Source organism: Camponotus floridanus, unplaced genomic scaffold (assembly GCF_003227725.1).
Source record: "Camponotus floridanus strain SB8 unplaced genomic scaffold, Cflo_v7.5 scaffold1, whole genome shotgun sequence".
NCBI lineage: Eukaryota > Metazoa > Arthropoda > Insecta > Hymenoptera > Formicidae > Camponotus > Camponotus floridanus.
In genome coordinates, this window is record NW_020229214.1 from 5,351,515 (window position 1) to 5,368,046 (window position 16,532).

At 31.2% G+C, this 16,532-nt stretch overlaps 2 protein-coding genes across 2 annotated transcripts; both read right to left on the bottom strand.

The window, feature by feature from the left end:
• Positions 1-863: 863 nt before the first annotated feature.
• LOC105256506 (beta-TrCP) lies at positions 864-14,023 on the bottom strand. Its single transcript, XM_025406632.1, has 9 exons — positions 13,225-14,023; positions 3,691-3,925; positions 3,428-3,614; positions 2,824-3,280; positions 2,362-2,735; positions 1,963-2,041; positions 1,615-1,795; positions 1,410-1,466; positions 864-1,283 (listed from the first exon to the last, which is right to left on the bottom strand). The coding sequence occupies exons 1-8, from the start codon at positions 13,276-13,278 to the stop codon at positions 1,456-1,458; spliced, it is 1,578 nt and encodes a 525-aa protein (XP_025262417.1). The 5' UTR covers positions 13,279-14,023; the 3' UTR covers positions 864-1,283; positions 1,410-1,455.
• Positions 14,024-14,577: 554 nt separating this feature from the next.
• LOC105254512 (phospholipid phosphatase 5) lies at positions 14,578-16,489 on the bottom strand. The gene is made up of 6 exons (XM_025414226.1): positions 16,243-16,489; positions 15,727-15,832; positions 15,471-15,618; positions 15,200-15,328; positions 14,860-15,030; positions 14,578-14,795 (listed from the first exon to the last, which is right to left on the bottom strand). The coding sequence occupies exons 1-6, from the start codon at positions 16,323-16,325 to the stop codon at positions 14,629-14,631; spliced, it is 804 nt and encodes a 267-aa protein (XP_025270011.1). The 5' UTR covers positions 16,326-16,489; the 3' UTR covers positions 14,578-14,628.
• Between the last annotated feature and the right edge of the window lie 43 nt (positions 16,490-16,532).

The following is a 16,532-nucleotide window of genomic DNA, read 5'->3' on the forward strand; positions in this document are numbered from 1 at the left end:
CTATGTACATAATTATAAATATTGAGTAGCAATACATTTTATTTATATATTTGCGCTTAATTGCATATTTGTTAAATTTAAAGAAATTTAAAGAATATTTTTTGAAATTTTAATGAAATACCAAATCATTAAAATTTAATATTATCAGAATGAGAAATAATATTTATCATACATATTTTCAATAAATTGACAATTAGAGAGATATAACAACGAAAATATTATACAAAAATGTGAATAAAATGATCTAAAACGAGATCAATAGTTAAGATATAATAGATTTTCTTTCTTTTTTAGTAGCTGTTTTAGAACCAAACACTACATTTGTCTTTGTATGAGAATAATAATAATAATAATAATAATAATAATAATAATAATAATAATAATAATAATAATAATATTAATAATAATAATAATAATAATAATATTTACATTCTGATGTAATGATTTTTATATTTAAATGCAAATGATATTGTATCAAACGGCTGTGCAAAGATAGTTGGTTCCTCACTCCTTTTTTAAATAACGCAAGCTTCACAAAGATTGAAAATATCTACTAAAATTATTATACATTTACAATTAATGATTGTTTGCAATTCTAAACATAGATATATGTAGTAGTTTGCTATTATTCGCCAAAGATGGTGCAATAATCTTCCCGTTTAACAATTTTCTCTTACACATTCACACAAAATAAGTACTCCAATCAAACATTTTACAATATTTTCTTACTTTTTATAAATTAATTATATAAAAAAATTAATTTACTATAACACATCTAACATTTTATTAAATATATAATATCCAGCCTCCTTAAAAACGCTTCATTTATTATGTATTATAAGTCTTTCTTTTTTTCTTTTTCTTTTTTTTTGTCTTTACCTTAGGAAAATGGTCTCGACTTCTATCATGTCACAGAGCGTAGAAGAATTCCAGATATGACCAAAGCAAACGACGACAATCATCATTTACATCCATGGGATGTATTTATGTGGCTTTTTTAACATATTGTTCGTTCCTGAACATAGTGCGTCAAAAGCACATATATAAATTATAATTTATAGTTTCACACAGGAAGGATCAGTCGGTTTTACTTCCCTATTTTTTGGGAAATTTCTTTTGTTGTTCCAGCAAACTATAAATTAAAGTCATTGACCAATCAAGTTTTTCCTTCAGATGTCACTGTGATTATTTAATTGTCGTTCACACTGGACACTCATCATTGAATATTTCAATCTTTGTGTACATTATCGTGAACACATTGAATTCACTCACTAACCACTTGTCTAAAATATAAAATTTTGCAAGATTTATGATTCGCTTTTAACACATTTCTTTAATGGTACAGTTATCCATATTAAATGTTTCTAAGTTTTTTAATGAATAATAAATAATTTATATAATATACTTACAATTATATCACATTAAAAGAATCTCCATATTGACTCTCAAATAGCGTCACTCAAATGCTATAAATAAGAAAAGTATTTTTATTAAGAAAAGTATTTTTAATATTTTTTGTTTAATAATTAACATACATTAAAAGCCATATTAATAATTAACATACATTAAAAGCCATATTAATAGCAAAATTAAAGGAAATCTATTATGTATTACGGGAAGGAGATCTAGTATCAGCTTGAGTTGGCGCTCCATCCATTGGTAAGCGTCCACTGCATACACTTCCACTTGATGGATTATAATTAAGAAAATCCCAAATAAGTATTGTATCATCATGAGAGGATGAGACGATTTGGAACTCATCAAACTGAAGGCGAAATACGCGTCCAGTATGCTCCTATAAAAATACAATTGTTCAGAATTTAATACAAATATTACTAATATGAATATAATATAATATAATATAATATAATATAATATAATATAATATAATATTATATTATATATATATATATATATATATTTTATGTATATATACACAAAATACATAAAAAGATGTCTTACCACTAAGGTACGTAAACATAGTGTACTAGCAACAGCACGAGGATCTAAAGCTGCTACTAAATCCCAAACTTTAATTTTACTGTAACACACGATAATAAATATAAATTAAATAATACAATATCATTTTCTTATCATGTTTGAAAAATTATGTCAAATAATGTCAAATAATGTTCATAATATAAAATTATTGAAAATATTTTTATATATATGAAAAATGTATTATAAATAAAATTTATTAATTTTTTCTATATAAAGAGAAAAATAAGAATTATAAAAATAAAAATCTTCGAGTATATATGTAAACATCATAAATTTTCTACACAATTGCTAAAAGGATTGCTGATTCCACATTATTCAAAACAAAATTAAATTCAGGATGTAAGATTTTTATATACGTACCCATCATAAGCACCACTAACAATGTGTTTACTATCAAATCGAATACATCTCACTAGTTCCTCGTGTCCTTCTAAAACACGTAGACATGCCCCACATTCGATATCCCACAGTCGTATGGTATTATCACTGCTACCACTAACTACTAAGCGATCCCTATATTGCAAACAAGCTATACCGCGCTTATGTCCATTCAACGTTCGCACGAATTCGCAATTAGATGTATTCCATACTTTAATAGTCCTATCACCACTAGCAGAAACTATGTATTTCTCATCAAAATCAACCACATTCACTGCTGCCCTATGTCCCACTAAAACTCTTCTCAATGCAATCTCCGTCTGTGACGTCATATCCCAAACCGCTATTGAACGATCCTGTGAATAATAATTATTATCAATAAATATATAATTTAATTATAAAATTTAAAAAAATATATAAAAATCTATTATTTATTCTACTGACCTTCGAGCATGTAACCATCATGCCATTGTTAAATCTAAGATGCAACACTGCCTCACAATGATGAATTAGCGTATTAACCATTTCGCCTGTATTAGCATCCCAAACTCTTACAGTGCTATCCGAGGAACCAGATATTATAGCCTTATCATCGTATTGCAAACACAACACAGAACCTGTATGTCCCGTTAACACCTTAATGCATTGTAAAGTATTTCTATCCCAGATTTTAATCGTATTATCACGAAGTCCGGAAACTATCTTCTGATCGTCGTATTGTAGACAGTAAACACCTTTCGAATTCTCGCTGCGACAATTAATTCTTTGAAGATTGAATCGACCCATTCTCCAATTGTTTTCTATGCTCTCAATATCTTTAACAATTTTTGGATAAAGAGATCTATAAAAATTGTGATTGGGAAATGTCTCGCCCGGTTTCGGTTTAAAAAGATATTGTATCCTGAAAGCGAAATTATAAAAGATATATAGAAAAATGTAAAGAAATATATTTATACGTTTATCATACGATTCGTAAAAGTGCTCTACGCGTATATATATTTATCATCGCCGAGAGTTTTAAATTTTATGTTTCATAAATCTTGCTCACCATCCTCTTCTTTCAGCTAATCCTCTCCAAACTGAATCCGTCCGAACTTTGCGTTCAATCAACTTTTTCCAAAGCATTCCTTCGCTAATTACTCTATGCCATTCCTTGCATACCAACTCTGCAGAAACAAGTGATTTAGCATCTAAGTATGAAAGAATACTTTCTGCAACATGGTCCAATCCTTTTTCTGTAAAATATTCAATATTGTTAATCGAAATATAATTATAAATATAAAATTTTGGAGACAAAGCGTAAAAATTTACTTGGCAAAAGAGAGATAAAATCTCTCTGTAGCATCGGTTTAAGATACGCGTTGATGTGTCCATGTTGATAGTGACACATTCGCGCTAACAGCTGTTCGACAAAGTGCACTTGTTCCGGTTCGCTCCATCTTTCGAATAGCTTCATACAAATTTCTTTTTCCTGTCCATATTGTGTGGTTACTCCTGTAGATGGTTCCTTTTTGCAACTTGGATCGTACAATATCGTCATTGGATACTGTAACAGAATATTTATTAACAATTTCATATACGTTTTTTTTCATATATTATGTAATTTAAAATAAAATTTTGATTGTATATCGCAATCGCGTTTTATGAGAGATTAAAATGTAATTTGCATGATAATATCTCTTTCTCATTATCAACAATAAATTAAAATAAAGACGAAATTCGATTTATTACTTATTATTATTTAATAAAGACGAAAACGATTGATTACTTATTATTATTTATTATCACATTCATTTATTATATATCATACATTTATTTATCATATATTCATTTATTATTTATGGATCGTGAAAATGTATCATATATTTGAATTCCTTTAGTAATATCTTCCATATGTGCATATAACAATATTTATTCTTACTGTGTTACCGATATTCCGAGTAATCGGAACGCAAATAAATGTAACTAAAAATATCACGACATATAATGTGCATTATCGTATCAGTATATACATTGTTGTTTTCGATTAATCGCCTAAACGGCATGCATTGGATGGAAATTGTGTGAAGCGTTCGCGCTCAAATACGCAATTTCCAAGAGAAAAATACTCAAGATATTGAAGTTATTGTGCAAATGAAATTTGTATGCATTATATATGCAATACAATTACTTAGTCAACTGCATAACCTGATATTCTTAACAAAAATAATATAAATAATATAAATAATATAAAAAATAATATAAAATATAAATTTAAAAAATAAAACAAATATTTTATTTAAAACAAAAATATTTGCATTTTATCCCACTAATTAAATCAGTTAATCTATAATTTATGCATGTAGAAAAAAATGCGCTAGTGAGAAATATAGATAATTGAATATAGAAGTGAGAGTCGCTTTTAACTTTATTTTTTCACATAAATTAGCAATATTGTCGATAGTACAAACGAGAAAATGCAAAATAAAAATTTTTAATTATATACGTTAATTGCTTCCCCTTTTCCACTTGAACAAATAAAGATAATCGATTTCTTGTCAACGTCTCATTTTTTTAATCTCATTTATCTCACTCGAAATGACGATACATTTAGATAAACCTGGAAAGTCACAATACGCCACTCAGATAGCGCAAAAATCATTAGATAGCTTATCCAGCTTTCATCCAACCGATCAAAGACAAATTCTAAAATAGATATATTATTTAGAAACATTTTCAAGTATAAGGAAAGACATATTATAGTGAAAAGTTATAATGATCAAAAAACAAAGTAGACTATATTTTAAAATTCTGCAAAAAAGTACGCGTCGACTTTATAAAGCGATTTAATAAATAAGCGTAAAGTTCATATATTTGCTAGAAGCACGAACGTCTCTTGAGACAGAACAAAGTATTGGGTTCTTGACCTCTCGTATCTCATACGGGACTCTTATAAATTAATTCGTTTTACATTTCATCTGATTTATATCGAGCAACTCTTCGTTAATATCGTAATCGTCGATGATCACATTTCAAGCAACGCACGAATATTCCAAATTTAGCGAGAAATCACCTCGATAAAAATTTTAAAATTTTATTATAAATTTTAATTGAAATGTAGTCGATTCATAAATGTAAATACGATTATATGAGCAAATAGTGTAGCGCCAACAGAATGCGAAGTAAATTTATGCAGTTGTCACGTGGTATTAAAATTGTTGACGTATGCTATTCAAGTATGACTAATCGAATTTTACAGAAATTCAGGCATATGGCGTAAGTGCGCATAAGATGCACTTTTCGTGAAGGAAAGCAGTGTCACAACACTTTGCACTTTCACTATTTATATTATCCTTATTGTCGATACTTGTCGATGTCCGATAATGTTAGCCACAAGGGATATCATCAAAAACATTCTTCGATATAGATAAGAATAGAATGTAAGAACACGTATTGATCAAACCTAGTCCCCACTTTATTGAGATCCTTTCTATTATAATATTTTTCGTTCAAAGTGTTTTCTATTCAAATAAAAAAAGAAAGCAAATTAACAACATAAATATATAACGTGTATTGTATTTTAAAAAATTATATATTAAAAATATTATATATATTTTGGTGAAATATAAAAATAATAAATATAAAATAATATAAATAAAAAATAATAAAATATATAAATATATATAGAAAAAAATTAAATATATATAATATATAATTTAATATATAAATATATATAAATATATATAAAAAATTATATATTATATACACAAATTTTATATTAAAAATGTATATGATAGAAAATATTGTTTCTTTCTTTTGCAACTTTAAACTTCTTATCAAAATTTTGCCTATCAGAGTTTATCGTCCTTATACTCGAATTCGATTCGATTAGATCAGATAATTTAAATAAATATGAATTTGAATAATACACTATTGTGCTAATCTAATTTTAAGGATACCACATTTAGCGTCAAATTGCTAGGAATATTGCTAAAAATAATTTTATTTTATTGAAATATTCATTATATACCACTAGATTATGAATTTATTTCTTTAATGTATATCTGATTTTTTTTAATATTACACATTAATTCTTTTTTTTTAATTTATACTACTTTAATTTATGCATTAATTTTCTTTCCTCCTAACACTCGAAAAGCCTTTCGCAGTCGATTGAGCAAAAAAAAACATTATCGGTGTTTATCATCCCACGTAAATTTACATAATTTTCCCCCTGTAACGAATCTTATTAACAGAATAGCGATGAATTTATCACTGAATCGAGAAGTATACATAGATATATACATAGATATATACGGCGAAATCACAAGTGGGCGATATTTTTATAAATGATAGATTATATTTGCGCGAGCGGAGAAAGTGCATCCGCAAATGCAACAGGGAATGCCACGTCAGAAGGATGCTCAACGCACACACAATTGAGAGCGAATATTTATTGTCAAAAAAAAGAGGAAAAACTATACAAATGACGCGTCGATTTTAGCGTTCTCATCTTTGTCTATCGTAACAGTCTCCACAAAATGTTTAAGAATCGGCGAAAAATACCTATTCTGAATAAAATTTCTGATTCTTTGCCAGCGAAAGTGCTTTCGATATCTTTCGAATTATTATCTCCGAAAATGAAAGGTTTTATGCTTGAATTAAACGAGGACAACGAAATAAATAATGAAATACATTCTAGATTCTTAATTGAATTTTAAGATCCAATTGCTTAAAAAAGTTATGAAAAAAGGATGCCGTCGACATTTTTATCGAGATTGATTTAAAATTTCATAAGAACCGATATACTATTATACGTGTGCTATTCCGGAACGATTCTAAAATACCTTATTGAATGTTTCTTTATCTGTAATAAAGCCGTATGTCATATACAGTAGAAGTGTGTCAGATGAGATATGCAGGAAAATCCCGTTTTATACTCTAAGACCAGCAACGATTTGTAGTCTGCGAAATCGTATATTTCGCGTCTGACCTACTTGCTACGGCGTCTCCCCTACCCCAGGAAGTGAAAACCATCATAAAAGACTCATATCGTGTTAAATACTCATTAATGAAGACTATAAAATCTCTTCATTACAAAAACGGCTAAAGAATGATAAACAAACAGCAACTTTACGGCTAGAGATTGATAAATAAACAGCAACTTTACGTCTTTAAAGACAACTCGATACATGTATCGAAAAGCATATATATATATAAGATAATCATTATTTAATAAAATCTCGAATTCCGTGGCAATTTTCTCTATTATCTTCGAGCAAAAAATGCATGCCCCTTTCTCCTAAAAAGAAACAATAAAATACCATAAGACATTACATCTTTATAACCGAAATATATCTTTAAATTAAAGAGTTGTACATAAATTAAATTAAAGTCAGTATTGAAAATCTTTTCGAAAAATCGTTTGAAAAATAAATACTTTGATGTTACAAGAACTACACTATATGGTACATTATGATCGCGATCTATTGTATGGCGATCCCCTATCGAAAGGCAGACTGCCTCGTGGTAGTTGTCCCTTGTGTTATTGTAACACGAAGAGAGACGAGTCTAGCGGTGCGCGCGCGACGCAATCACCTGAAAACGCTTCGAGTGCTCCCGGTTAACGGTATCGCGAACTCGTGTCGAATCTACGCTCTCCTGATTCTTTTGTCTTCCTGGATGTCGTCCTCATGCGCCTGTTGCCACGGCTAAAGCGAGCAATACATATACCGGGTGTCCGAACGATGACTGATTAGACTGATGATATGATTGATTTCTCTCTTTTATCGAATAGAATCATTTTTGTCACCAAATCATTTTTGTATAATATTCTTGATAAATGTGACGCGAATCGCTTTCCTCTTCAAAAAATGTTAATTTTCAAAATATATCCAAAAATAATAAAAAATTAATTATATTTGTTAATTATATCTGCATCCTTCTCTCTCTCTCTCTCTCTCTCTCTCTCTCTCTCTCTCTCTCTCTCTCTCTCTCTCTCTCTCTCTCTCTTTTCGGTTATTTATAGTTCAGAAAATATTTACACGTCAGTATATCTTTCAAGAAGATATATTTCAATTTTAACCAAAAATTTCCACGAATCACACTATTATTTAATATCTTGCACATTGCAATTAAAATGAAATCTGCAAATATTATTTTGTTTTATGTAACTATACTATTTTTCAATTTTTTTAAATGTTGAATGACGCATATTATGTTTATATTCTCGGTATATTTTAAATAGATTGCGGCAATCATGGGTTTATTTCAGAGAAACTTGATCGTTCTTTTGATGCTTTGAATGCGTTTACAAGAGAAGTAGTGTCGCAAGACCAAAATGTACGATTTCGCAGAATGAATCGTGAAACAAGTTTTTGCTTTGCGAATTCACTCATCTATTCTGGCACAAAGAGGTCGACAACTTCTGAAGGTTTAAGAGAAGCGACCGCCGGAGATCGTGACGTTAGAAAGCGTAAAGAGAACATTAAAATTAACAATGGACTCCCCTCTCTCTCTTTCTCTGACACATTGCACAAATATCTGTGAAATCTCGAAGTCAGATATCATCAATTTCAAAAATTCTTTCGACATCTTTTGTAAAAGGAAAAAACCCAAGAGATATTCTAAAAAATCTCAAAAATAATTATCCCTAAAAATTTACAGTTTTACAATCAGACTCAAAAATTAAGTAATTTAAAAGCAAATCTTCCAATCCGGAAAAGAGATATATATTCCTCGACAAAATTAACGCATAATCTTTTTTCACTTTTTCTTTAAAAGCTGATATTTAAATTTTAAAGAAAAAGTGAAAAAAAAAATTATGCGTTAATTTTGTCCAGGAGTATATGTAATCAACTTGAAAATGTTTACTTAGATTGCGAAAATCACTCGAGGAGGAAAACAGAGAGGTGTTATTTATTACGGACAAAGAATCGATATTCTCGCTGTGCCGATCCCACGACTACAGGGTCAGATACCATGTTTCGCAGTGTCTCTTTTATCTCGGGCAACGAAACCGAAACGTTGTGGCGACGCCTAAAAAGGAAAGGCACCTCCCGCTTGACATTGCTCGCGCACGCGGATTTACACGCGCACGTCATTACGCAAAAGTCTCGGAAGGGCGAGAATTTATATCCATTACACATTTACACACATACACGCGCGCGCGCATGTGTGCGCACTTCCTTATTATTTATTTCATTTTCTCTCACCGATTGTGAGATGCAAATGGATTTCCGTCTCGGTAACAGCGATGATGGATACGGACAAGGTAAAAATCTAAATCCGCTCCACTCGCGAAACGGTGGATGGTCCACTACCGTTATCATGAACGCGCTTTTTTCGACGCTTATTCTCGTCCTTCTCACGTAGAGTAAAGTTCATTAACATCGAGTATAAACGGCGTTATTATAATTCAGAATAGAATGCTTTTCGGAGTTAATTATATTACTAAAAAAGTAAACTTTTTGGAGTCTATTTTTGGAGTCGATTTTAATTTTACGATTTTAATTTTTAATATTTAGTTTTAATTTTCATTTTTAATATATTAATTATATACTATTATATTAAATATAATTGTATAATATTATTATATTTTTTAATATTTTAATATTTAATAATTGTCTAATATAAAAGATATGCTACGATATAAATAAAATTTTAGAAGAAAAAATTTTGTATAAAGTAATGGTATCAATGGAGCAAAATCTTTTTAAAAGGTAGTTGTATAAAGTTTCAGAATCAGTTTTTGAAATGGCACTATGTGTTGCATAACTATGTACATTATTACTAGAATAATAATATTTTATTACAAACACGTATGCATGCGCGCGCGTATTTTCTCCTTGTACGATAAATTACCTTGAAAAATTCTTTCAAAAATTACGATAAACACAATATTAATTTCATTGATAAATAAAATAAGTTCTCTGATACACTATCTGTATAGCTTTCCATTTTTATATTGATTAATGCCATGTAATTTATCCATAGTAGAGAATGGATATATATATATATATATATATATATATATATATATATATATATATTTCATCAGTAAGATTACGGAAGCATTCAATTTGAAATATTTGCTTGTTACAGCGAGCGTTTTTAATACTCCAGAGTAATGATATCCGAATCCGTGAATATTGACGTAGGTAAATTCGCGCGACCTTCTCGCTCAAGGATCGCAATCTGTTTCTCTCTCCCTCTCTCTCTTTTTATCTCTATTATCGACAGACTGACGTTTGAAAGCCTGTCCGCTGGTATTCTCTATTAAAATAGCGTTATCCATCATTGAGAAATGTGCGGAAATTACAAATGTGCTAGTCTAAATCATATGTGCTAATCTATCATAAGTAGAGGAATCGAGTTAATTGAGATTAAAAATTAACATGTTAAAATATCGCAAATGTCTTTTATTAATTTATATATTTTAGAAAATATATTTTTTAATTACACAAAAAGATCTAGTTATGTTGAAACGAAAGTCATATGTGATATTCGATCTGTTTTCATAATCATAAATATAGATATAGAGAGGAGAGAGAAGAGAATTGGATAAAATGTATTGGATACAATTTTACAAAATTTTAAATAAAAATTTATACATAATATATATATTTGTATATTATATAAAATTAAATTGTATTTATATCCTTTCTTTAAGATTCGTAAAATAAAGATTTTCACACGTATTTTCCAATACAGGAAGATATACGAACGTATGTAATACATTCAGAATGATACATGACTTATGAGCACAATGAGCGTAGGAGGGACCATCGTCCGAGGACGGGATAAGAAGTCGTAGGTGCATTTCCGGTGCGCCGTGTTGCAACAAACGTATGTAATTACGATGTATAACGACTATTATTGTGCACAGTTGATAAGAGTCCACACGCTCGCAAAACTATCACATACATACACTCACAGAGATGCATTGTGGATTGCATATAGATTAATTGCGAACGATTGAATTGCTGATTAATCTAATGTTCGTTATGCGCACGTTAGGATCTAAATGTGCAAGTAAACAGAAACAAGTAAACTTTGGGAAATAAATAAAATAAGAAATAATCGACATATATATATATATATTTTATTATATATATATATATATATATATATATATATAAAAGAGATAACAAATAAAGAAATAAAAAAATGTTTAATAAAATAAATAAATAAATATATATATATATATATATATATATATATTTATTTATTTATTAAACATTTTTTTATTTCTTTTTTATCTCTTTTCATTCTAATTTAATGTGACAATAACAATATACATATGCATATATATCTGTCATTATTGTCACATTAAATTAGAATGAAAGAGATAAAAAATAAAGAAATAAAAAAATGTTTAATAAAAAGCTCAGAAGGCAGAATTAATTATCCGTATATGTCTGCTTTTCATTAAATGTTTCCTTAAATAATAGACAGATTAAAATTAATGAAGTAAGGGAGACTGCATATTGCCTTTGTACAACAAGACTCGAGAAGTGTTTCTATCCTTGTATAAGACAAGACGATCAACTTAACATGAGTCGGAGCTATATCAAGACTTTCTTGATATTATCGACACCTTTTTTCCAGGAAAGTGAAAAAGGCAGATAAGGGAGCGATGGACGAAGTCAAAAGTCATGACGGATCGAATCGAGGAGGACAGGAGGGGCGTTATTAGACCTCTCGAGAGACAAGAAGGGGTAGAGCTAAAACATTGATTGTGTAGCGCGCTCGAGATAATCGGATTCTAGCTAATCAGACATGTGTCACTCGCGAGACATTTTATTAGATTTATTCTATATTATTGCTATTTCTCCCCACGTTTCATGTAAGATACGGACGCGCGATTAAATCTTAGGGGAGGAAGATTAAAAGTCGAACGTAAAAAGTGCGATTGAAAATTTTCATCTTTCCGTGAATCCCTCTTCGATAAGAACCGATAAGAACCTTTAATCTGATAATGATTGAGCAATAATCTGGATATAAATAATCATCCGCGGTTAGTCATTTAACGAAGCACGATTGGCTATTTTTCCTTATGCGATCGGTATCGCGATCTATAGATATAACGAAATGAAGTCGTTTTAATGAATGTCAAGGCATCTATTATAACACCTAATGTACATACGTCATCCGCATATCATACGATCGTACGATCTGTAAAAGGCGTCGCGTCAAGCATTGCCGATTTACATGAAAAAACCCTGAGAAAGCGAGAGGGAAGAGAACGCGAGTTTTTGCGAAGATTCGCAATTTGCATCCGCGCTTGCAGTAGCCGTTACACGTGAGATGACAACTAAACCTCACGTCGTCCTTCAAGTCGATCGACACGTAAACATCCAGACACGAGTCCGTTTATTTCATTTACTTCATTTTTTCTCTACACTTGAAGGGAAATGTGTGAAGTAGATGTTAGAATTGAAAGATTCAACATCTCAAGGATTAATAAACGCGCTTGTCAATCGCGAATTTCTATTACAACCCTGACAGTAATTTCACCACGAAAGTGGAGATCGTGATGTGAAACGATTTAGACAAATGTCACACGTTGACAGGCGTAAACAGGTGCTCAAGGTGTACTCGAGTCCGCTCGAAACTCATCTCGTTATCTAAATCTCTCTCCTCTCTCTTTCTTCGATACAAGGGACAATCGCGCGCGACGCTCCGATAATTCAAATTTCACCTCGAATATCTCGGAGGTAGAACACGTGCAGGGAAGAGTCAACGGACGGGCGATTCGTTCGGTCGGTCGGTCGCGGGGAGGCACAAGATGGCGATAGTTTTTTTTTTCTTTTCGCAAACGAGGGGAAAACGTCGCGGACACCTAGATTGCCTAGTCACTCTCACCTGCTGACTCGTGTTCGTGTCGTCGATAATCTTGTCCGTTTCCATGTTGATCATCTCACTCGTATGACAACTCGTCCGCCGTGCAACTTACGGCAACTTCTGGCCGCTGGCTCGTACGCGTTTCGCACCAAGTCGGCGTGTGGCTCTTGTACAGGAGACAGACAATTATGTGTGTTCGTGAGTCCCTCTCAAGAATGGCCGACCGCCGAGAGAGGCTCCGAGCACGTCGAGAGGATGGGCGATCCGAACACGTCCTAGGTGTTTAACCGCTTATCGCGCACAGACGAAGATGACGGCAGATGACGCTTGCTAAGAGTCCTCGCCATGCATCGCAGGAAGTCGGCGGGACAACATTTCACCAACACAACAGCTCGCAAATAACTATGTCACACGATGTCCTGGGTAGCAGCGGGCGTCTCTCGGTTCTGTTCTTCGTCGCGTTGCGATGACGTATCGGGATCTCCTCTCGAGATCGCATGAGATATCAATCTCCTTCCCTCGTCGACACGAGACCACAATCCATGAACTTGCTCGTGGCACAGACAGTGCCAAACTGGGCCGAGCGAACGAACGATCGGAGAGACGGACAAACGGACGGACAAACGGGCGATCACGGATGCCGCGCGAGACGCTACTCGAGAATGCGCAATTCGATATGGCCAAGAGTAGGATTGGCCGACGCGATGAGATTGCAGTCGGAAACGGCGTGAAGAAACGGCTTGGGGTGCAATTAAGCACGCGAGCATGCGTCAGCGAACCGTCGATGCGATCGACTGCTCCAAGATTGAGTTCGGAAACCTACTCGTCGGAGGAAAGGAGCAATCGGTTGACCAATAGGAACGCAGAATTCCTTTGAATTCTGATTGGTCGATCAGAAGCTGCTCTATTTCCAGTCGATTTCCGAATACAGCTCGAAAATGGCGCCTATTTCAACTTACGATAATTCCCTTTACAATTTTGATTGCATAAATTTAAACACATAGTTATGGAAAATAAATCTGTTATATTGATCGTTTGTCATAAATACTATTGTCATATACTATAATTAAAATTATTATATTATTTTAGAATTAATATTGATATAACTATAATTGAAAGAAAAAATTAAAAGCGCATAGAAATTCTTCTAGAAAATGAAAAAAGTAAAATCTTATAAAACTTATCTTATAAATCTTATAAAACAAAAAGACAAAAAGACATGATAGAACCGAAACAAACAAATGTGTAATATATACAAATATATTTCAATATATTTAAGAATCTGTTTCTTCACTGATATAGAGATATATATATATTCTCTTTTGTATATCAACATAAAATACAGGTTTGAAAGAGTTTAAATAAAATGTTAAATACCGATTAAGATATTTTTATACAACAAACAGATAGAAATACACTCCACTTTTATATCCACTTAATTTCTTCACTCTTCTTATATTTGATGTCTGATTGAATTTGTAACGTAAGCGCAATGTATGGTTTATCACAATATGGTGAATCTAACGGAGGATAATAATGTCTGTAGCAAATATATGTTAAGCAATAACCTATTATTGATCCTGCTGCTACGTCTAAAAAAAAATTGCATATCAATAAAGAGATAGGTTCAAAAATATCTCAAAAATAAAAGTTTACCTTGCCAATGATGATGGTAATCACAGGTTCTGCTTAATGCAATAGTAAGAGCTATACAGAATGGTAGAAAGAACATACATAATCTCCATGATTGTCCTTTTCCTGCCAGACTAAATGTATGTAGTTTTCCAGCTAGATACAAGGAGATGAATCCAAAACTAGCGAACGCAACTAGAAGATAAATTATGTAAATAAAACATCCTAATTAGGAAATGTATGTTATCTTAATATGTTATTTAACAAATTAACTGATACATTTATACAAATATAATTATGAATATCAATTTATTCAAAACAGAGGGAAATATTTGCAAGTATTATTGCTGATGTGTTAACATACATGAGGAATGTCCGCTTGGGAATGACTTCTTTCCATCTCTAATAGCAATTGGATCTCCAGTACATTTAAATCCCGGATTTATTTGACCATCTGGAAAACAACGCCAAAAGAAATCTGGCCTTGGACGACCTAAAAGTAGTGAATGATGAAGTAACTGATATTAAAAAAATTTTTTAATTTGATTTAACATAGATCTATCCAACTCTCTCTTTCTCTCTCTCTCTCTCTCACTCTCTCTCAAATAATCAATAATTTTAATCATTTAACATACCTACTATAAGTTTCAAAATATCTGTAATAAGACCATTAAATCCTAGGGCTAATGTTACAGATAATACTGACTGTTGAAGATCAACTTTATCTTTGTGCATTATAAAAAAGAAACAAATAACAATAATCGGCATCATAAATACAAGAGGCTAAAAAAAAAGTATTTTATTTAATATATATTATTTCTAATATATAAATATAAATATATATATATATATATATATATATATATATATATTATCTATAAATATATATACCCATAATACTGTGGTTGGCACAAAAGAATCTGTTCTTGGATTTTTGTACAACCATAATTCATCTTCGTGAATTTTTCTTGTAAATGGTTCTGCTTTTTCCAGCTCCCTAAAAGTCATGAAATTCAAAATATTCCACTTGATTAATAGTACACTACTATGATAAGAAAGAATAAGCAATTGCTTATCAATTGTATGTCAAAAAAATAAATATACAATATATATACCAGATTTTCATTTTTCGAAAAAAATATTGATAAAATGAAAAATTGTTGATAATCATATTAATGATGTATGTCTTATATTAATAAAAATATTAATTACTCCAAAAGCAAATGTTCCTGTGCAATGATGTAATGTAATATGCATAAAATTGCAGACAATTTTTGTTAATTAATATTAATTGCATCCCCCATGTAAACATTAGTCTAATGATATGTCTAATGACACGTGTAGCAGCTTAAGTGTTTTATTACATATGATTACACATAATTACTCCTTATCGAAATGTCAACTTACACGAATAGCACTGCCAGAAAGACACGTAGCAGAACGTCAAACCAAACTCCCGCCGAAAGCTTAAATCCGCGTACGTTAGTCATCTCAGCACGTTACACATTTAAACTAAGATCAACACACGCTTTTTTGTAAACAAAGGATATAAATCGTAATATTAAACTTAAACAATTCATCGTAATAACACGACTAACGTCGACGCGAAAGTGCAGTCGGATTTAGGACACCCGGTAAATGAAACGTCGATATTACATCGTCATGCAAGTCGAACGTAATCGATTAAATCTCGACTA